Below are 22597 nucleotides of genomic sequence, written 5' to 3'. Positions count from 1 at the left end.
TTTCTTCTGTCTGTCAGAACAGGATGTAATTCATTTATTAGATATTAAGTGAGGAGAGCTTTATCAAAGTAGGTCTGCACATATTAAAAAATGAGAGAAGACATGTGGGGGGTTTGCATATGGACAACTTTGCCAAAGACAACAACGTTGCTTCCGAGAACTGTGACTGCAAGAACCTTTTTATTAATGATAGATTACTCTAAATACACATACATATTTCTTATTTATATAAATACTTATTTTTAAAGTTCTATATATATAATCACTGCAAAAATGTTTTTAAATATTATACATTTTATATTATTTATTTATTATATGACATCAAATTTCAAAAAGCATTTGTGATAAGAAAGTACAATAAATAATAGCATAAATAACTATAGAAATACACATAAATCTATGTATTTAAAAAACACTGCAAAAAGTTATCTAAAACATATCTTCCAAAAATGTACAAATACATTCCAAATATATATATATTTAATAATATTTTTATTGAAATTGATGAAATATCAGACCTTTACAGTAAATGTTGTAAGTTATTAAATAAGTAGTATTTTTCTTAAACCCAAAATACATTCAATAAATCCAGAGGAACTGAGCAAAATATACATTACCTGACAAAAGTCTTGTCTGGTACCAGTTGTAAAAAGCAGCAATAACTTGACAGCAATAATTTGACTTAGTTGATAATTTGGAAAAGTGGCAGAAGGTAGACTTTTCCGATGAATCATCTGTTGAACTGCATCATAATCATGGCAAATACTGCAGAGGACCTACTGGAACCTGCATGAACCCAAAATTCTCACAGTCAAGTTGGTGACGGATTATGGTTTAGGGTTACATTCAGTATGGGGGGCGTGCGAGAGATCTGCAGAGTGGTGGCAACATCAACAGCCTGAGGTATCAAGACATTTGTGTCCTACAAGAGAGGACGAATTCTTCAGCAGGATAGCACTCCTTCTCATACTTAGAATCCAGATAAAAGTTCCTGAACGCAAAGAAGATCAAGGTGCTCCAGGAATGGCCAGCCCAGTCACCAGATATGAACATTATTGAGGATGTCTGGATAAGATGGAGGAGGCATTGAAGATAAATCCAAAGAATCTTGATAAACTCTGGGAGTCCTGCAAGAACGCTTTCTTTGCCGCTCCAGATGACTTTATTAATAAGTTATTTGAGGTCATTGCAGAGATGTATGGATGCAGTCATCCAAGCTCATGAGAGTCATACACAATATTAATTCTTTTTTTCCACCGCACCTTTATACTCTATGTTGTACATTATTTCTGTTAAGTGACAAGACTTGTCTAAGCAAAGTCAGACCTTACTGTCCTAATTAAATAATTAAAAATCAAGGCATGATCATATTTTATTTTGGTAAAATAAGGGTAATCTAGAGGCTTTTACCTTTCATGTAAGCCGCTTCTGATACCAAATGATCAACTAGAAGTCAAGTTATTATTTGTTCCTAAACTTGGCTAAGTGACAAGACTTTTGTCAGGTAGTGTATAAAGTATGTGTGTGTGCATGTCAAAACATTATGCAATATGCACTGAATGGTTATGATTACACATGACCTCTCAGAGTTCAAAACCTTCACTAGCACAAAAAATGACTAGCTTTTTTTCTTTTATGACTTAGTATTGTTCATATCCAGCATATGCTGTGCTGAACTGGGGTCAGTGTACGCAGAAGGCAGCTGTGAGACGTTTCTCGTAACTGAAGTCATTTGATTGTATGACCTCTGCCACAAAATATTTTAAGACTTGCGCTTTTAGATTCTCCCACCAACATGCAATATTTACTGCTTGTCATTTCTAACACTGTCCAGCTCTTGATATTTTTGCAGTATGTGACGCTCTGGACAGAAGTCTGAGAACTGGATGAACTCTCTAAAGTGAGGTGATGCTGCTGCTGGGTTACATTGATAACACCATCGGCAGACAGAGCACTGGATCAGACTGATTCACTTGTTTCCCTGCAGACCGAGACTGACTGACACACAGCTGCACAACAGAGACGTAAGCCTGAGAACGTCTGCGTGTGCAAATGGGACTTGGAGGATAAGAGATTACTGCATCATTCATTGATCATTTTTTAATGATATTCGATGCATCATGAATATATTTATTAATCTCTTTTTACACTTTACATTTTGAGCAGTGGTGTAAAGTAACTCATTACAAAATACTCAAATTACTGTAACTGAGTAGTTTTTCTCAGGAATTGTAATTTATTAAGTCGTTTTAGAAATGTGTACTTTACTTTCACTTGAGCACATTTTAGTGCAGTATTGGTACTTTTACTCCACTACTTTCCTTCAACCTGCAGTTGCTACTTTGTTTTGTCTTGTCTTGGGGATTAGAAAATCAGTTTCTATGATTCCTGTCCAATCAATGGTAAATCACATCATAATGAAATACCTCAAGACATGTGCGCTTTATAATTGCAGCAAACTGTTTGGAAGCATTAAAAGTGTACAAGAAGATGTTCAAAATCCTTACACGCGTTGACCCAGAGACTGTTTAGGTGCATGTCACTGATGAGAAGATGAAGGATGTTTACTGTATGATGACCAAATGGCCTTAAACACCCCGCAGGCACAAGACGTCAACATGACGCCAGATTGACATTGTACCCCAACGTTGTGTGGACGTTGCATTTTGTTTGAAAATGAAAATCAGGTTGATGTCAGAATTCAACCTCAGGCCGACATCAATGGTCCAATATCCAACCTAAATTAACCAAAAATGATGTTACAGCTTTATGATGTGTGGATGTTACCACTATGACGTCTATCAGACGTTGGATTTTGGTTGCCATACCTGACGAATAAATGTCCGTATCTGACATCAATATGACGTTTGTGACATGTTGGCTCAACGCTGGATTTTGGTCACTTTCTAACACAAACCTAAATCAACCAATTATAAACGTCATTTGACGTCAATATTGGACATCAAAATATTGTTGTCCTTAGACACTGGCTAGATATTGAATTTTGGTCAGCTGACATCACAACCTAATTCTAACCTAGTATTAACGTCTTATGATGTTGTGTGCCTGCTGGGCAATAACTAAATGCATTACAGAATGTTACGTTTACACACATCCACAAATTACATGTAAACGCATCAGCTTTACAGCATAAAGCTCACTACTCACTACTCTTGAGTACTTTTAAAAGTTCTACTTTTACTCCTACTTTGAGTCACATTTACAACAGATACTTTACTGCACTTCCACTACATTTTGAGCAAGTATGGTACTTTTACCTGAGTAGGATTTTTTCAGTACTCTTTCCACCACTGATTTTGAGTTTGGAGTGAAAGACATTTTGAAGAACATTGCAGTTAAATTGTAATACTCTTAAAGGGATAGTTCACACAAAAATGAAAATTCAGTCATTATTTACTCATCCTTTACTCCTTCCTGTCTGAATTTCTTTCTTCTGTTGAACACAAAAGATATACTAAAGAATGTTAGAAACTGGCAGCTAGTGACTTTCATTTTTTTTTTCCCTATTATGGATGTTAGTGGTTGCTGGTTTCCCAAAATTCTTCTAATTATCTAGCACTTGAGGTTGAGTAAATGGTGAGTATGCTTTCATTATTGGGGAGAACTGTCCCTTTAAGGTAGTGTTTCTCATCCACGTTTCCTGGAGGACCACCAGCTCTGCACATTTTCAATGTCTCTTTAACCAAAACAAACTTGATTCAGATCATCAGCTCATTATCGGAGACTGAAAGGACCTGTAATGGGTGTGACAGGACAAAGGAGACATCCAAAACATTCAGTGTTGGGTGGTCCTCCAGGAACGTGGTTGAGAAACACTGCTTAGGGTACTAAAATAACTATAGTTATCAATATACTTTCCCAAGTGGATTAGGATTCCCAAGTCCTTTAGATTTCCAATTCCAAAATGGAACATATTATGTTTACGTATGCAAATAAGGCATTATTTGTTAAATATGCGCAACTTTGCATACCCTCGTACCACATGAAGTCAGGTTCACAATTCTTGTGAATGTTTAGATTAGAGTCAAGTTTTGTTTTTGTTAATTGTCATGATGATTGTCATTGATGATTTTTGTGAATGAAATGTATGCAAAGTAGACCAAATGTAATTAATATAATGGCTCATTTGCAACAAGGCTCATCGAAAGGAGGTATGGTGATATATACATTCATTTTAGTTGTCTTTTATTATTTTGTTTCATTTCTGAAAGGAATCCTCTTTGCACTTAACAAGTTTACAATGATAACTGTAATGTGAAGGATGCTGGACAATGAAGCTGCGGGCCCAAATGCAGGATTTATTATGTGAACGGTCAGGCAAGCCATTGTCAGCACAGGAACAAACAGATGTATACAACCAAATCCAGAGTCATGGTCAAACAACAGGCAGATGGTCAAAAGGCAGGCACCAGACAACGTAAATAAACAAAACAACAAAGCAAGGGTGTAACACGACATGGCAAGGAAAATGTGTTGTAATGTTTACAGATAACAGATAAACAAGACTCAGCAAAGATGTGTGTGTGTGTGCTGTATTTAAAGCCCTTGTAATCGGTCCATAACAATCCTCCAACTGTGTGTGTGTAATCAAAGTGAAACAGGAACCGGTATGTGCATGCCGAAATTTGTAGTTCGTTAGTGACTGAATTGTTGTCCAGGTTAAGGTGCGTGTTTATCAACGATCTGAAGTCGCTAGATTGCTGGTGATTATAACAATAATAAAGCTTGTTAAGCTTTCAATGATTTATGAAGGAATTATAATGCTTTATTTCATTATTTCATCTTCAAGTAGCAGGGTATTTACAGCTACTGTATATATTTGTCCGTTTGCATCCCGTACCCTTGTACCCTTTTGCTGCATTGTTGCAACCTACTGTTACACCTAAACACATTTTCGTAATTCTTTGTCATGTAGCCGAATCACACACGGAGGTAGTGGTCATTCTGAACTGTCACTCACTGTAAATACCATAGATGTATATTCTATATTCAATATAAAAGTTCTTATTCCAGAAGAACCATTTGGCTTTCTTAAAAAATCTTTGGCCTCCTTTGTTTGTTTAAAATACATTTAATAATCTGAAGAACCATTTTTCCTCTGTGAAGAACCTTGTTTTTGGATGACAAGATTCCATTGATGTTCAATCATGAAAGCATCGATGCCGGTAAAGAGCCTTTATTTTATTAGTTGCTCAAAAATAAGTTGGGAATGATTCTATGGTGAGTAAATGATGATAGAATTGTCATTTTGGGATCAACTATTCCTGTAACTTCACATTATTTTCAGGATTAAATGAAAACCGATGCAGCCTTTGTATGTGGTCTCTAACTTTTAGACCTCACTGTAAGAGAAAACAGTCAGACCCTTAGACTCTTTATTGCTCTTTTCAAATAATAGCATGTTAGTTTAGGGTGGTTTTACACTGAGTTGTGTGAGGTTTAGTCATCGAGCTCCCAGAGTTCAAGACTCTTACACTGAAGATTTCTACTTTCTTCTTCTTCTTCATATTGTCCATATGGTGCAGGAAAGTGTACGGACAGTGTTGTAAAATGCAGCTGCGAGATGTTTCTTGTAACTGAAGTCATTTGATTGTGTGAATTCTGCCAGAAATATTTTTAAACTTGTCAGAGTCTCTCCAACAACATACAAGTTTTACTACTTGTCGTTTCAGTCCAATTCTGAGAGAAGGAGGAAAAAAAACACACTGAACTTTGAGAAGAAGCTGTAAATTGACTATAAACAATGTATGTTTAGTTGTGACTAGACAAAGCAGAGTATGAGTTATAAAGTAATCCATATATTTTGTTCTTCATTGTTATTCATACAGACATATCATTAGGATAATATTGTTTTCTTTCTTTCTTTCTTAATGTATGTCAAGGTTATTTGAGTTAACTAAAGCTATAAACTAAAGCCATTTTTGCACCTTCAAATAAAAATAACCTATGCAAACAATATATTCACGTTAGTCTTAGCTTAATTTTTTAGCTAGTTGGCAAGTAATATTTCTCATTTTACTTCAGTTTATCTTAATATACTAAAATAACTCAAAGAAAATAATAGTAAAGCTATATAGACGTTTAAAAATAACTACAAATGATGAATGTGCAGTATATGTACAGTAAATGAATGTTTACAGTATATGTAATTTAAATATATACAGTTGAAGTCAGAATTATTAGCCCCCTGAATTATATGCCCTCCTTTTTATTTTTTTCCACAATTTCTGTTTAACAGAGAGACATTTCTAAACATAATAGTTTTTAATAACTCATTTCTAATAACTGATTTATTTTGTCCTTGCCATGATGACAGTAAATAATACTTACTAGATATTTCAAGACACTTCTATGCAGATCAAATCAGTTAGATTGTGAATGATTTCCAACCATACGCATCTGACATTAATACCATGATTTAAACTAAACAGCAAGGGAAGTCATGTGGATTTTCGCAATGGAGCTTCAAAGTCTAAAAACAAGACAGAAGAGCACGTCTGTGTTGCGTTTGAGAGGTAGACTTGAAGAGCTTTTTAATGGCGTGATAGAGAGAGAAAAGAGGAAATGGAGCTGAGAGGTGCTTCCCATTCAGCCTGTTAGTAATGCAGCATTGCAGCACCTTCTGTGCCCAGGGACCCAGGGCCAGAGCTCCTCCTCCACAAACTCACTCACTTTCCCCTCTTTTTTTGTTTTTAAAGAGGTTTGGAACGATCCAGCTCACATCCACTTCATTCTGCTGTTGTTTCATGTCAGTAAAGTGTTTTGTCTGTCTTCAGGCATGCTTTTGTTTCTGTGCAGAAGAAAGAGGAAATCGACAACTGGATGGCATTTGGATGCATATTCAGCATCATGGGTCACAAGTGAGACCAATCAGCTGGACTCCTTTGTGTCTAATACTGCATATAATTGAAAAAAACGCTCAACAGCTGCTCCTCTATTGGATAATTTACCATTTAGAGGGATTTGTTTATTTGGTGCATGCAAGAAAATGCTCATTTATGATCTGCTATTTGATGTATAGGCTGCAAGACGAATCAAAAATCCTTTGAAATTCCATGTTTTTTTCTCCTTGTTTCATTCATTAGTGCAATCTACATTTTCCACTTTTGTGACCCCTCATAGCAATGAGTGCATTTTTAAGTCAAGTCAAGTTGAGCTTTATTGACATTCCTACATGTGTGGGCATACAGACGAATGAAATGTCGTGTCTCGCAGGACAACGGTGATATATAGATTAATCATAATCTAACACAACACTGGACATGAGAGCTATTTAAAAAAAAAATATGCATAGCTAAACATATACTGTATGATACTTATCTATACACATATGACAGGCTATGCAAGTACAAGTAAGTACTTATTTAGAAGTATGTTTACAATGTTATATTGTACAAATATTCCCAGAACGTTTAAAAAAGTTTATATAGTTATATAGTTTATATAGTATATAGTTCTATAGTTTAAAAAAAACTTTTCTGTAATATCCAGGAACATATATTTTGGTTACCAAAATAATCCTTCAGAGAACATTCCTACAAAAATCCTACAGAGAACATGCAAACTTCACACAGATATGCCACCTGGCCCAGCAGAGACGCAAACCAGGAACCTTCGTGCTGTGAGTTGATAGATCTAACCACTGAACCACAGAAATTGGCTTACAAATAATGTGAAACAATATTTACATATGGTCACTGGTCGAAGGTCGCTGGTTCGAGCCCCGGCTGGGTCAGTTGGCATTTCTGTGTGGAGTTTGCATGTTCTCTCCGTGTTGATGTGGGTTCCTCCGGGTGCGCCGGTTTCCCCCACAGTCCAATGATATTCGCTAGAGGTAAATTGAATAAACTAAATTGGCCGTAGTGTATGTGTGCGAACGAATGTGTATGGATATGTCCCAGTACTAGGTTGCAGCATGGAAGGGCAAACATATGCTGGAAGTTGGCTGTTCATTCCGCTGTGGCAACCCCAATTTGTCTTGAAATCTTGGAGTCTTGAAATTCTGTAGGTCTGCCCTGTGAAAAGGGGCGGGATTAAACAAGATGGATTAGACATATAAAAAAAAGCAAGTGATTGGTCCATGTTTTAAATTTCTGTCTAGAGAGGTCATGTTTTGATCCTCAGTTGGTCTCACCAATCATGTGATGTGATTTCGCAGGTCAAGGTTCACCAGCTTGAACTTTGCAATGCAGCGAACTGGGAACTTGTTGCACGAGCATGCGTTTCCAGTCTGACGCATTCGCGTGCGTAGGAATGGAAGTCTATGGTGAGAAAAGTGCAGTGTGAGCGCAGCTCTAGCCTAAGGAAAAATGAATGAATAAATGTTTACATACAACAGCTTACTTTGTGCCTCGCTAACCTTTTAGGCAGTGACTTTGGAAGCTGCGTTTTTACCCAAAAAAGATTTAGTCATGTCCCAGCTACAGTAAATAGAGAGCTTAATATAACTAATGGAATACTGGCTTTCCATTACTAACGTCTTACTAGAAATTACATCAGAAGTGGAAAAACGTAAATAATACGTAAAATGTACATTTACACATTATGATTTCCAAGCAGAGTTTACAGGTGTCTTTATTTTTAGCTTAACTGTCAGAAATGGGATGCGCAGGATAGATCCGGGTGCTTCGGTTTCCCCCACAGTCCAAAGACATGTGTGGTAGCTGAATTGGGCAAGCTAAATTGTCCATAGTGTACAGTGTGTGTGTATGTCCTAGCCCTACTGGTTGGGGGTTGAGCGTTGGACTAACAACCCATCTCGTAAAAACTAGATGTTACGAACACAAACATGATCCGGCTAAATATTAACTTTGATATAAATGGCTCTGGGGGTAATAAGTAAGTAATGTGTGTATTGTAAGTGTTTTGGGGCCCCAGAAACAATAGCAGTGCCATAGTCAAAATCCAAATTCAGTTATGCTGCCTTCAAATGTGTTGAAGTCTTCTCAGCAGACAGGAAGTTAAGCTAGATGTAGGCTTCAGATGTGTCTTGATTAGAGCTGTAGCGATAATAATTTGATTCTGAGATTTTTAAAAACATCTCCTCATATGTGTATTAGAAAATCAGACCTGTAATTCCTGTCCAATCAAATCGCAGATACACTGAAAAAAGTGTTGCATGCAAAACTGTTGCTAACAATTTATTGTGTTGAATTTAAACAAATTAAATTGAGCAATGTTCAACTTAATTTGTTTGTTTAATTCAGGCCCAAATAAATTGTTTACAACCACTTAACGTAAAAAAAAAATTTAGTAAATCCAAGGAATCATCTTTGAATATTTTTTTTCAGTGTAGTAGGTAAATCGCATCATAACGTACCTCAGACATCGGAGATTTATAATTGCAGCAAACTGTTTAAAAGCATTAAAAGTGTCCAAGTAGATGTCCAAAATCTTTACAAACATTGACCCAGACACTGTTTAGATGCATGTCACTGATGAGAAGTTGACAGATGTTTTCTGTATGATGACTGAATGCCTTAAATGCCCAGCAGGCACAAGGACGTCAACATGACGCCAGATTGACATTGTACCCCATTGTCGTGGGGACATTGCATTTGTTTGGAAAATGAAAATCAGGTTCCTCCCACCATCTAAAAACATTACGACTTAAGCTAATTGACTAAATCTAAATCGGCACTATATAGACGTGCTCCTATAAGTAGTCATCTCTTCATAGCAATCCCTAATTAGTTACAACAGCAGGGGAGTAACTCAACATCCGGCCGATGTCAATGTCCAACGTCCAACCGAAAATCAACCAAATATCAACGTCTAATGATATTACTGCTTGACGTTGTGTGGATGTTACCACTATACGTCTATCAGATGTTTTTATGTCAATGATTTAATGTCAATATAACGTTAGTTTAAGATGTTGGCTCAACTTTGGATTTTGGTCACTTTCTAACAATCTAAAATTAACCAAATATCAATGTTATTTGATGTTGTTATTGGACATCAAAATAACATTGTCCTTAGACGCTGGCTAGACATTGAATTTTGGTCACTTGACTCAGGACCTAAATCTAACCTAATATTAACTTCTTATGACGTTGTGTGCCTGCGGGCAATAACTAAATACACTACAGAATGTTACGTTTACACACATCCACAAATTACATGTGAATGCATCAGCTTTTCACAGCGTAAAGCTCACTACTCACTACTCTTGAGTACTTTTGAAAGGTCTAACATTTTACTCCTACTTTGAGTCACATTACAACAGATACTTTTATCTACTCGCACTACAAGTAATGGTACATTTACCTAAGTATGATGTTTCAGTACTCTTTCCACCACTGGCTCTAATATTAGTTTGTCCTTTGTAAGCAGCATTTTACACCTTTTGAACACATCCATAGTCTATTTGTCATGAATTTATCTCTCCTTCATGTTTCCCACATCCTCCTGCAATATCCCTTCTGTTGTCCCGCGATAGAACAGTAACCTGGTTGTCACCCAAATTGAACAAATGTGTAATTTGTTGAAATGCTCATGGTAGATAGTTTTATTGCACACTGTGTGATTTTGACTGATGGATAATGAGCAGTGTGAAATCCGAGGTCTGTTTATCAGTGTTTTGCTAAGGTTTCTCCAGCTCTGCTCTGATTCTCATCTCTCCAACATCATCATAATGGAACATTCCACCTCCTGCTGGGTTCTTCAGAACTTACATAACCTGCTATCAAATCACACACATTCTATTGAATGCCACAGATTCTGAAGGTGAAAGGACGGTAACAAAACGAAGTGAAGGAGTCTGGCTTGCGTAACCTCAGCATAGCCCTGCTTTAATTGAAGAAAATCTGTGAGGTTTTTGTTCCTGAAAGAAAAATGTTTGAGATGCTTGAGATAAATGAAATTATTTAATTCAAATATGAAACCAGTATGTGTGGGTGATGTACTGTAAATCAGTTCTGTGATCATATAGTCAATATTTTTCACATCCATGATATAAAAATCCTTCACTTATGCACTAATATTAAATAGTTTTAAAAACTGTTGAACTTCTCTCTTGAACGTTTTTCTGAACTGTCCCCCACAGTAGATGTTGGCTATGGGTCTTGTGTCCATCTTTACAATTAGATGGAGTTTACTATCTGTTTTTGGCTGCAATTCTTAACTTACTTTCAGCTTTGTTCAAATCCGCATCAATGCAAATATTTAATCAACCAGTCGCATGGCAGCAACTGCGTTATTTAGTCATGTTGATGTGCAGGTCAGATGAGAATGACTTGTTCAGCTGATAGAATTTGGTGTGAAAAATTTTTTTAAGCATGAATCTATATCTTGTATTGCATTAATGGTTCATGCTGCTGGTGGTGAATTGGTGTGAGGGATATTTTCTTAACACACTTTGGGCCACTATCGCTTTGTTTCAAGAGTTCACACCTAGCTGATAATTAATTATAAAGTGTGTTTGGTATGCTGTCCCGGGAGAGAGCCCTGAGATTATAAGATCCTCAAGCCTGGGGCACCCTCCCGTTTGCAGGGCGAGAGGGAGTTTGAGCTTAGGTAGGTCTCGAGAACTCCCCTGCTGTTGTACCTAAATTAGCGATAAAGTAGTCACCTCTTCAAAAAAATTCTTGAAATCCAAGAATTACTTTATCTATGAAGAGATGACTACTTACTAGGAGCACGTCTATAGTGCTGATTTAGATTTAGTCAATTAGCTTAAGTTGCATATTTTTGGATGATGGAAGAAAACTGGGGTAAACCCACACACAGGGAGAACATATAAATTCCACACAGAAACGTCTACTGGCTTGGTAAGGACTAGAACCAAAGACGTTCTTGCTGTGAGGGCAACAGTGCTAATGACTGGGCCGCCGTGCCGCCCATCTAGGAAAGGTGGAGGAGTAGGGGTGGAAGGGGGGGATTCTTCAAACGAAGATGAATATGGTTTGGCACTTAGTTTATTTGTGGAGACCTTGTGGAGGAATCGTCTGATAGGTAAATCATGAATTGGCTAATGCGGGACCAGCCTTGATCAATCATAAGGACGTGATCCTCTTGAAATTAATTTATAAATAAACATCACTAAAATGCCCCAGTTTATGGGATTACCAAAGACTATAGAATAAACAAGACAAGTCATACGTTCGAATGGGGAAAAGTGTAACCGTCAATATGATGAAAAAAGCCCCGCCTATTAGTGCAGGAGCCAATTTCTTCGATCGATATATGGCAAATAAATCCCGCCTTCAAGTACAGTAGCCAATCATCGATCGCTATAGGCTGACAATACTCCAGGGGAGGGGCTCGGACCAGATGTGAGTTTCCGCAGATTTTGTGTGATTTGGATGTTTAGAAATAAACTAAAGCGACAGATGTTGTTTAATTTTGTTGGTGATTCCTAATATGAAATTCAGTCGTAAGCTTGGCAAGCAGTTTTGCAGAATTTGATGTTTCCCCATTCAGACAGAATGCCAGAGCATACCGCCCAAGAGGTGTTTTCAAAGATGGCCACCGAGTAAAATGACCTGCCTTAAAGGGACTTTGGGATTACTGACCATGTCCATTTCTTTATGATGTGGCAATGGCTACTTCCAGCAGAATAATGATCCATGTTTTTTTAACATGAAAGGTTGTTAATTTTACTAAAATGGCCTCTATAATTCAATTCACCTTTATTTGTATAGCGCTTTTACAATGTAGATTGTGTCAAAACAGCTTCACATAAAGGTCATTGTTAATTGGAAAGTGTAGTTCAGTTTGTAGTGTTTAAGTTCAGTTCAGTTTAGCTCAGTTCAGTGTGGTTTAATAATCACTACTGAGAGTCCAAACACTGAAGAGCAAATCCAACGATGCGTAGCTCTACCGATCCCAAACCATGCCCAGATACAGTCACCAGATCTCAAGTAGAGCAACTTCAAGTTGTGCTGGAATGTGAGATTCACAAAATGGTTGTGCATCTGACAAATCTGCAGCAAATGTATGATGCTTTTCTTTAATATGGACCAAAATCTATGAGATTTCTAATATTTTTGTTGAATGCGTGCCGCTAAGAATTCAAGCAGTTTTCAAGGCAACAGTGGCTCAAACGCTCAACTAGAAAGTTGTTCCGAATAAAGCAGTCATGCTTAAACTTTGGGTGAAAAGGTGAGATGGCTTGCATAAAGATGCCATGGGAACAGATGACAGCATTAAAGGGTTAGTTCACCCAAAATTAAAATTATGTTAATAATTACTCACCCTCATGTTGTACCGATCCTCTTAGACCTTCATTCATTATCAGAATACAAATAAAGATGTTTTAGATTAAAATAAGACATAAGGGGTCCAAAAAAAGTCCATAAGGACACCTCAAAACAGTCCATGTTTTTTTCCAGTGGTTCAATTCGTTCAATCATTCATTTTCCTTTGACTTATTTTCTTATTTATAGTTTGATGGAATGAACTGAAATCTATTCCAGCATATGTTATATGCAGCGAATACCCATTCCAGCTGCAACCCAGAACTAGGGAAACACCCATACACTTTCACATTTACACACAAACACACACACACACAACACCCACATACACTACAGCAAATTTTGTTTACCCAGTTACCTACGGGCATGTCTTTGGAAACCGGAGCACTCAGAGGAAACCCACACGAACACGGGGAGAACATGCAAACTCCAACGTCACAGAAATGCCAACTGGCCAGTGAGACTCAAAGCAGCGACTTCTTGCTGTGAGGTGTTACAGTGCTTACCACTGACCCATTGTGCCACCCTTGGGGTCAATTGTAATATTATAATCTATGAGAAAACTTTTGTGGGCACAAAACAAAGTTTTAATGTGTGCTGCTGGCATATACATAACGCATGCCTTGAACTGCCACCGAAGAGAAGAAAACCGCTGAATATGTCATTATTTTTGTTTTTGTGTGCACAAAAGGGTCAAATAAATTCTTGGATTGCATCTAAAAATAAATTAATTTGTGTTCTAAAGATGAACGAAGGTCTCAGAAATTGGTACAGCATGAAAGTGATTAATAAACAATAAATATCTTTTTGGGTCGACACAGTGGCTCAGTGGTTAGCACTGTTGCCTCACAGCAAGAAGGTCCGCTGGTTCGAGTCCCGCTGGGTCAGTGAGCATTTCCGTGTGAGATTGCATGTCTCCCCGTGTTCATGTGGGTTTCCTCCAGGGCTCCAAAAACATGTCCAAAAACATGCCTATATGGGGAATTAAATAAAGTAATTTGCCATAGTGTATGTGTGTGCGAACCGTGTGCTCGAATGTTTCCCAGTACTGGGTGCAGCTGGAAGTACATCTGCTGTGTAAAACATATGCTGGATAAGTTGGCAGTTCATTCCGCTGTGGCGACCCCTGGTGAATAAAGGGACTAAGCCAAAGGAAAAGGAATTAATAAATGAATGAATGAATGAATGATCTTTTTGGGTTAACTAACCATTTAACAATAGAGAAGAATCAATGAGATGGATTATGGAAGACACATTTGAGTGAAATATTGTCCTTGTCACACTAACCCAGTTTTTAAGACACACACAATCAGCGTATGGAAAACTGGGTAGAGCTGATTTCAACATTCAAATTGATATTCAATATGTTCAGCTGCGATGTGTTTTGATAGCGTGCATGTTTGCTCAGCTTTGGATGAAATATCACTCTCTGGGGCTTGAATGAAACCACATGAGACCGACAGACTCTTGCTATTAAATGGCAAAATAAGTATTTTGAATTGGCCGAGTGGTACTTCCAGAGAAATCTTTTCAAAAATGGCACAATATCTAAAGACAAACCGTTTTTCTTAGACGATTAGGTCTTGTCACGCAATATCTTTGCTTGTGTACTGAATAACCATTGTGACATTGAGAGTTTGTCTCCAGCTTCGAAATTGGTAGTTTATGAACACAAGATATCAAGTCATCATTGGTTTGTCCATCTCTCTGGGTTCTTAGAGACAACACTGCCATTATATGTGCATATTTAGTCCCATTTGTTTAAAACACAAAATTTAATTCCTGGGATCCTTCAGGTAGTGAAAAATATGAGATATCTTGAATTCACACACACACACATACAGAAGCTGGAGATAAACCAGCTTTTCCTCCTGCCTTCCAGACACACTAGCTAAACAAAACTTTATTTTCATATCTTTTCGTAACTAACTTGGTGAATAGGTCTTTGCAATTCCGAACTACTCCTCATAAAACATGATATTTAATTCCATGATTTAAAATAAGCTAAATTACAGTTCTGGGAAGATACCCCTGACTCGTTTTGCACTTAAATCTCCAACTTATTTTTTTTATGCAGGATTTTTTATGCAATGTGGGCATTAGTGAATTTACTACGACTGTTAGTTGATTCAGCTGTAACTTGCTGGTTAGTTATAACACTTTTATTTATTTTAATGATTTAAACAATAAGCAGTTTATGAATCAAATTCTTGGACATTTACAGAAAACAGATTATTTCCACACTGAAAATAAAATGGATAATATACAAAAACATATTTAATTGTTCCAATGCCTTTGCAACAGCATTGGAAACAGAACTGGGACTGTATTCCTCCACTTTTGTTAGTTTAGGATGTCTTGTGTGTGGCTTAGAGTAGAATGGAATATGGAGTGGATTTTGCTTTTGTGCCATGTGTAGTGAAAGTTACTTTCCAAAGTTGCAAAGCTTGAGTCAAAAAAAATCAGATTACAGCAGCACTGTATCAGATCTTGATTCGATTTGCCAAAAAACAAGAGATCTGTAATTTATGAAGTTCGGAAAAAATGACCTAAAAAGCAAGGAGCTTAACCCCACTGCTGTTTTCCTTAGTCTAATATTTTTCTCCATGGCATATTTTTATATTAAGACCAAATTAACTTTGCTAATGAATTATAGTTGTAGCCATAGTAATGTGTTATATATGTCATGTGTGTCCTCACTTGTTTTGAAAAGAGATGCTCATGGCCAAATACAGTAGGCTATATGTCACAAAGCCTGTCCTCGAATGAGACCTGTTACCTGAACTTAAAAAACGAAATGAATAAACTAGTGTATTTTCCATAATATTATTTAAGATGCTCAAAGTCCAAATGACAGTCAAAGGATGCATCAAACACAAAATGTTCTTGTTTTGTTGCTGTTGAAAACTATTTGAATAGAATTTTTGGAATTTCACAGAATTTTTTTTCAAGAGCCAAATAAGAGCATTTTGTAAATATTGCCTGTTGGTAATATTTTATTTTATTAACAGAAAACTAAGAACATAAATCATTCTGGGAATGTTCTCTTAAACTTCGTGGAAGCTTCTAATTACATAAACAACCTTCCCCAACAACTACACTGTAAAAAATGTATATGATCAATTAGTCTGGACAGCATATGTTTTTAGGTCATTGTAACTTAGTAATCTAAGGTAATTATGTTCTAACTTAAGTGTTTAAGTTACACAAGCTGTTTTAAGTCAGTTAACATAATATAAGTTCAATAGACTCATAAGGTTAATTTAATTCAGCTTAAAAATTGAAAGCAGTCTGGATTTTTTATAAAGTCATAACCTGGGCTTGACATTAACACCAGCCAATCCACCAAATGCAGGTAGATTTCAGCTGTGGCAGGTTAGAGAGACGCTCCAACTAGCCACTTTGGTTGGTTGAAAATCATATTAATTTGTAGTTCATCAAGAAACAGCATGACTGACAAAATAACTGTTCACAGGAGCAAAAGAAAGCAGGTGAATACCGAATGAGAGGAATAATCACATGCACGGAGAGATGCAGGCTTTCTTCACTAATTGACGAGGGCTCGCACGCACAGCTGATGTGATGCACGCAAGTGTTTATAAAGCTTGCGCGCTCCGGTTTCCTTGCACAGACAAACAATGCCTGCAAACGCAACTTGTGCAATCAGTTCTCTTTGAAATAGACTGGACAAAAAGTGATACTCGTGCACTCACAGTCCTGCTGATTTTTTGTAAGCAGCAGCGGTTGCCGCTTTCACTTTAAGCATTCTTTGAACAGATTAATACTGGGCCTAGAAAGTCAACTGTGTGCATGCGATTATCCTTCCATTATCGCACATGGTATGTTTTCACATGCATTCTTTTGCTTACAGTTGTTTTTTTTTTATTTATGGTTTAAATATCATCTGTTACAATAACATTGCTTTTAATAAAGATTATCTCGCCGTTTATGTATAGTTCCCCTGGTGATCAGAGACCTTCAGCCTGTACAGACTACTGTGTATACTTTTAGATGCATGACAATAGTTCTTTTTAAAAAGTCATTTTTTTAAAGAAAGGTTTTGTTGAATAAAAAGTGCGTGTATACAGATATATTAAGCTTGTTTTTCCTTTTTTTTAATTAGTTAAAATGTGTAGCTAAGAAATAATTAGTTATCTGTTTATTTATTTTTGGTGGGGCCAGAGAAAAGTTTGGTAAATCCTTAGTGTTGAGCCCTGAAAACTTATGTGAAATAAGAACTAATTGTTCTAAACACAAAATATTAAATCAAGTAATTTTAGCATGCCAAAGTCAAATATATGCATATAAAATATATGTTCCCAACAACAAAATTGTGGCTTGTGAAAATGGCAAGTGGCTAGTAACGTTGAAAAACTACTAATTTTTAGTCTGGGTTAGTACCGGTACAGGTCTATTACTTCATTTTTATTTACTTATTTTAATTTCAATAATAGGGTATATGCCAAAGCATGCTAAAAGGAATTTTAATTTGCCAGTAACCTGGGATAATATTTTCTGGTGAAGTGTATGCCAATGCAAAATCTGCGAGTTTAAGGTCTGTTTTCTTTAAAAATCAGCGATCTCCACTGGCTGCATGATATCCGATATAAGTGGGTCTTAGATTTTACAAGAAGCACTGCATTGATAACATTTTTTCACTGCCATGTCTTTATAATATGAGCATTTATTTTTACCCCAGTATATTTCAATGGAGCTTCTGCGCTAGCCTGCCGATTCTGACGGACGCGTGCGAGCAAACGGCTTTTGTCTCGTTTTACGCTTGAGCAACTAAATGAATGCCAAAGTCTGTTTAACTGATTGTATTTGAATTACATCACAACATCGATGCTGTAAAAGGAACCGTATAAATGGAAAAAAACTCACAATAACAGGTCACCGGAAGTTTATCAGTATGGGAAAAACACTAGCTCGGCATATACCCTATAGGTCGCGTTAAATAAATATAGTAAAATAGAATCACTTAAAACCGAAAGTGAAACATGTAAGTTGGTAACCGGAACATACGCAATTTGAACTATATGACCACTAGAGGCCACACCACACACCGCTATGTGAACTTTGAATAAGGCGGGAGGAAAACCGCGATTCTACACCAAAACTACGTTCCAATCGTCTCTATTTTACTCCCCCTCAATCATTGGAGTTTTGTCTTATAGAAAAACAACTGCTATTTTAGCAGCGACAAGTGGCTTAAGTTCGATCGGTGTACGTGATGTGAAATGGAAAACCTGAAGTGGATCACTAGCTGAGTGGCTACAGAACACATCAGATCAACCTGTCAGTCGCTCCACTTCATTCAATTCTGCCGCTCCAGAACTGCGTGCGGTCTGATGTGAGTAAGCGAGAGCGAACTAGCAAGACTCCAATTTAAATGAGAGGCTTATAATCGACATGTTAGACAATACGAACACAAATCAACTAAAAGTGAAAGCTCATTTTAATCCAATAACTAGTAAACAAATTAAAGGGAATCACATATAGATAAATAGATGTATATATAGATGTATGTTAAGCCTATGTTTCTGACGTAATTACATGAATGCGACTGAGCGGCTATATCGAGTCTCATCTCTCGCATCTTCGCGAGCACATGGCATGCTCCTCCACATCTGTGCTCCTCCTCTCATTGACTCTGGCTGGGAATTTGGGAGAACTTGGAGGAGATATAACGTTACGTCACTGCAGGGCAGGACTGAAAGCTTGACTACATTGGTAGGCTACCGGCATGACATTTTAGGATGAGAATCATATAATTCAGCCCCCTCCGCAGGTCCAGCTTTATATCCGAGTCTGACTGACATGGACTGAACAGTTTAAAGGGCTTCAGTCCAGTAGTTGCCAGCCCATTGAACTGAAAACAAGAACTGTGTGGATGTTATAGGGACTGTGGATTTTTGTCACATATTTGCTAGAAGATTTTTTTCCCACTTAACATTTACAAAGTTTTTGTCTTAGGGGACATAAATATTGTGTACTGATTCCGCCGGATTGCACGTTACAACAGGTGAGTCTTTCCTGATGTTTTATAGCCTACAGTTCTACTTTTTGGCGTCCTAGACTAGTTTAAATTTCATGAGAGGAAATAATAATCACTTTCTTTCCTCCTTGCTTGGCAGTCGGTAAATGTCTTAATCTAGCTAGATTTATCTAGCTCTGCTATAGTTATACGCTTTTAAAGACCTCACAGCTAAAATGTTTGAGATGTCAATCTGATAGTAATTCATTTTTAGCTTGAAACTTTCGTCACAAGTGGACATTATCTCTTAAGTATGGACCATAAAGTCATCTATTCATTGATATTTAACCTAATTGATCCTGCTGAAGGGTTCTAATACCTTTTGAAATTGTGTAGCAAATGTGTGTTAATGTAGTTAACATAGAGTTGCCAACTTTTAAATGGCTGGTGTAAAACAAACACATGACCACAGCTGTTTAATATCCTCTCTGAAAGATCATATGTTAAGAACAACCTTCATCAAATGTTCATAATTGAGGTGCATCAACTTAAAAATAAAAATATATCTCTTTCATGACTTCTCTGTCATTTAATACATCTATCATATAATACATATAGATTATTAACACACACACATGCCTAAATTCATACATGCGTGCATATACAGTGCACAGCATATATAAGTACACACCTCACGAATCTATCTTTTAAATTCATATTGTAAATAGGAAGTTATACAATATTATATTTGTGCATATACATTAGATTAGTCAGTACTGAAGCCAAATCTGGAGCTTATCTAACAAAATAATTTACGATAACGGTCCAAAAACTAGTACACACAAATTAATGCTATAGAAAAATATAAAGTACAAATTTAAAAAGAGAAAAAATCAAGAGAAGCAAAAAAAATTGAAAAATTTTGTTGCAATTTTGTAGGTTGCAATTTTTTTTGCAATATTTTGCTTGATTTTAATTGTATAATCTTTCCATTTCTAAGTATGTTTGGTGACTGAATTATTATTTTAATAAATATATCTTTTGTTTAAACACACCAAAAGACATTGCCTATATTCACTGAGAAATGGATGAAAATATTCATTTTCAAAGTGGGGTTTACTCAATTATGCTGAGCACTGTATATAATTTTTCTTTTTTAAAAAACATGCAATGTCTCGTTGGGCAATCTTTGGAAAATCTGGGATGAAATAGTTTGTTAATGTGTTGTGTTATGTCTATGTTTATTTTGAAGGAGTTATGATACTCAGGAGTAATCTCTGCTTGTGGCCTTTGCTGTTACTATGTATCAGAGCACTACCTCAAGGTAAACCCAAGATCCACCTGTACACGCATGGTTTATGAATATACAGCTGAAGTATTTGATTTTTTTATTTATATTTTTATTTTAAATATTTCCCAAATTATGTTTAACAGAGCAATGAAATTTTCATAGTATTTCTGATAATATTTTTTCTTCTGGAGAAAGTCTTATTTGTTTTAATTCAGTTAGAATACAAGCAGTTTTTTCTTTTTTTAAATATTTAAGGTCAAAATTATTAGCTCCTTTAAGTGTCTTGAAAAATATCTAGTAAAATATTATTTACTGTCATCATGGCAAAGATAAAATAAATCAGTTATTAGAGATGAGTTATTAAAAACTATTATGTTTAGAAATGTGTTGAAGAAATCTTCTCTCCGTTTAAACAGAAATTGGGGAAAAAAATAAAACAGGGGGGCTAATAATTCAGGGGAGTTAATAATTCTAACTTCAACTCTATATATTTTTTTCTTGTTATTTCTAAATCTGAATTTGAGCTGTCCATCGGACACAATTCTCCCATTATCCTTTGTGCCTCCAAGCACATCTGTGTTTGATTCATTAAGAGAGTCTCTATGTGGTATTGAATGCAAAACAGCTTTTGCATTGTTTTCGACCTGATGAATGATGTCATACTTTCCTGAAAATGCTTAATGGGCTTATATAATAATCAAATAAAATGTACATAATCAGTTGCAACTTGCTGAAATGCGTTTATGTTGACTCATTCAAAGATGGCCCTGTAGAAGACGAATCCATCTTCGACCTCTTCAAAATCAGCGGCATCAGCAGAAAAACTATTGGAGCCAAGCTCTTCAAGGGCCACGACTGGGACTCACCAGCATACCGCTTCATCCGCTTTGACCACATCCCAGCTGTGAGCACCCCGGCGCTCCATCAGATCCTTAAACAGGTCCAGAACAATGAGGGCTTTGTGTTTGTGGCCACCATGCGACAAGACAAGGGCTCCAGGGGCACCTTGCTTGGAGTGGAGGGTCCCGGAGGGCTCCGTCAGCTTGAGATTGTGTCCAATGGTCGTGCCAACACGCTGGATCTGGTCTACATGGTGAAGGGATCTCAGAACGTGGTGTCCTTTGAGGATGTGGACTTGTCTGATTCGCAGTGGAAGAACATCTCGCTGTACGTTCATGGGGAGAACGCTCACCTGTATGTCGGCTGCAGCCTCATAGACAGCGTGATCCTGGATGAGCCTTTCTATGAGCTCCTGCGTCCAGAGGGCAGCCAGATGTTTGTGGCCAAGGGCTCTATCAGGGAAAATCACTTCAGGGTAAGACCTGTTCTTCTCTGTGAGCATCATCTTTGCTTCATTACATTACAAAGCAATTTATCATTCATATATACAGTATTTGCTTCAGTAATTTCAAGAATTGGTTTATTTCATTGCTTTTAAATTTAATAAAACTAAACATAAACATAAGAAGATGAGATAAATGCCCATTTTATTTTATTAAAGAAAATTTCAGACAGCATAGCACTTAGAGGTGACCTTAGAGGTGAACTTATCTTTATATATATATATATATATATATATATATATATATATATATATATATACAATTGAAGTCAGAATTATTCGCCCCCCTTTGAATATTCTTTTTTAAATATTTCCTAAATGATGTTCAACAGAGCAAGGAAATTTTCACAGTATGTCACATAATATTTTTTCTTGTGGTGAAAGTCTTATTTGTTTTATTTCGACTAGAATAAAAGCAGTTTTACATTTTTATAAACCATTTTAAGGTCAAAATTATTAGAACAAACCATCATTATACAATAACTGCCTAATAAACCTAATTAACTTAGTTAAGCCTTTAAATGTCACTTTAAGCTGTATAGAAGTGTCTTGAAAAATATCTAGTAAAATATTATGTACTGTCATCATGGCAAAGATAAAATAAATCAGTTATTAGAAATGAGTTATTAAAACTATTATGTTTAGAAGTGTATTGAAAAATCTTTTCTCCGTTAAACAGAAATTGGGGAAAAAATAAACAGGAGGGCTAGTAATTCAAAGCGAGGCTAATAATTCTGACTTCAATTGTATTTACAGTATATGGATTA

At 36.4% G+C, this 22597-nt stretch overlaps 1 protein-coding gene across 1 annotated transcript in view; it reads left to right on the top strand.

Annotated features, from left to right (window-relative positions):
* The first annotated feature begins 18963 nt into the window (after positions 1 to 18963).
* Positions 18964 to 22597, top strand: part of thbs2a (thrombospondin 2a) — a 40516-nt gene continuing 36882 nt past the window's right edge. The window contains exons 1-3 of the mRNA XM_056470636.1: positions 18964 to 19245; positions 20450 to 20521; positions 21250 to 21803. Coding sequence (XP_056326611.1) covers positions 20455 to 20521; positions 21250 to 21803 — 621 coding nt within the window. The 5' untranslated portion in view covers positions 18964 to 19245; positions 20450 to 20454. The remainder of the gene's footprint in view (positions 19246 to 20449; positions 20522 to 21249; positions 21804 to 22597) is intronic.

Source organism: Danio aesculapii, chromosome 13 (genome assembly GCF_903798145.1).
Source record: "Danio aesculapii chromosome 13, fDanAes4.1, whole genome shotgun sequence".
NCBI classification, from domain to species: Eukaryota; Metazoa; Chordata; class Actinopteri; order Cypriniformes; family Danionidae; genus Danio; species Danio aesculapii.
Note: the sequence above shows the minus strand (reverse complement) of the source record. Positions and strands in the feature narration are given on the sequence as shown.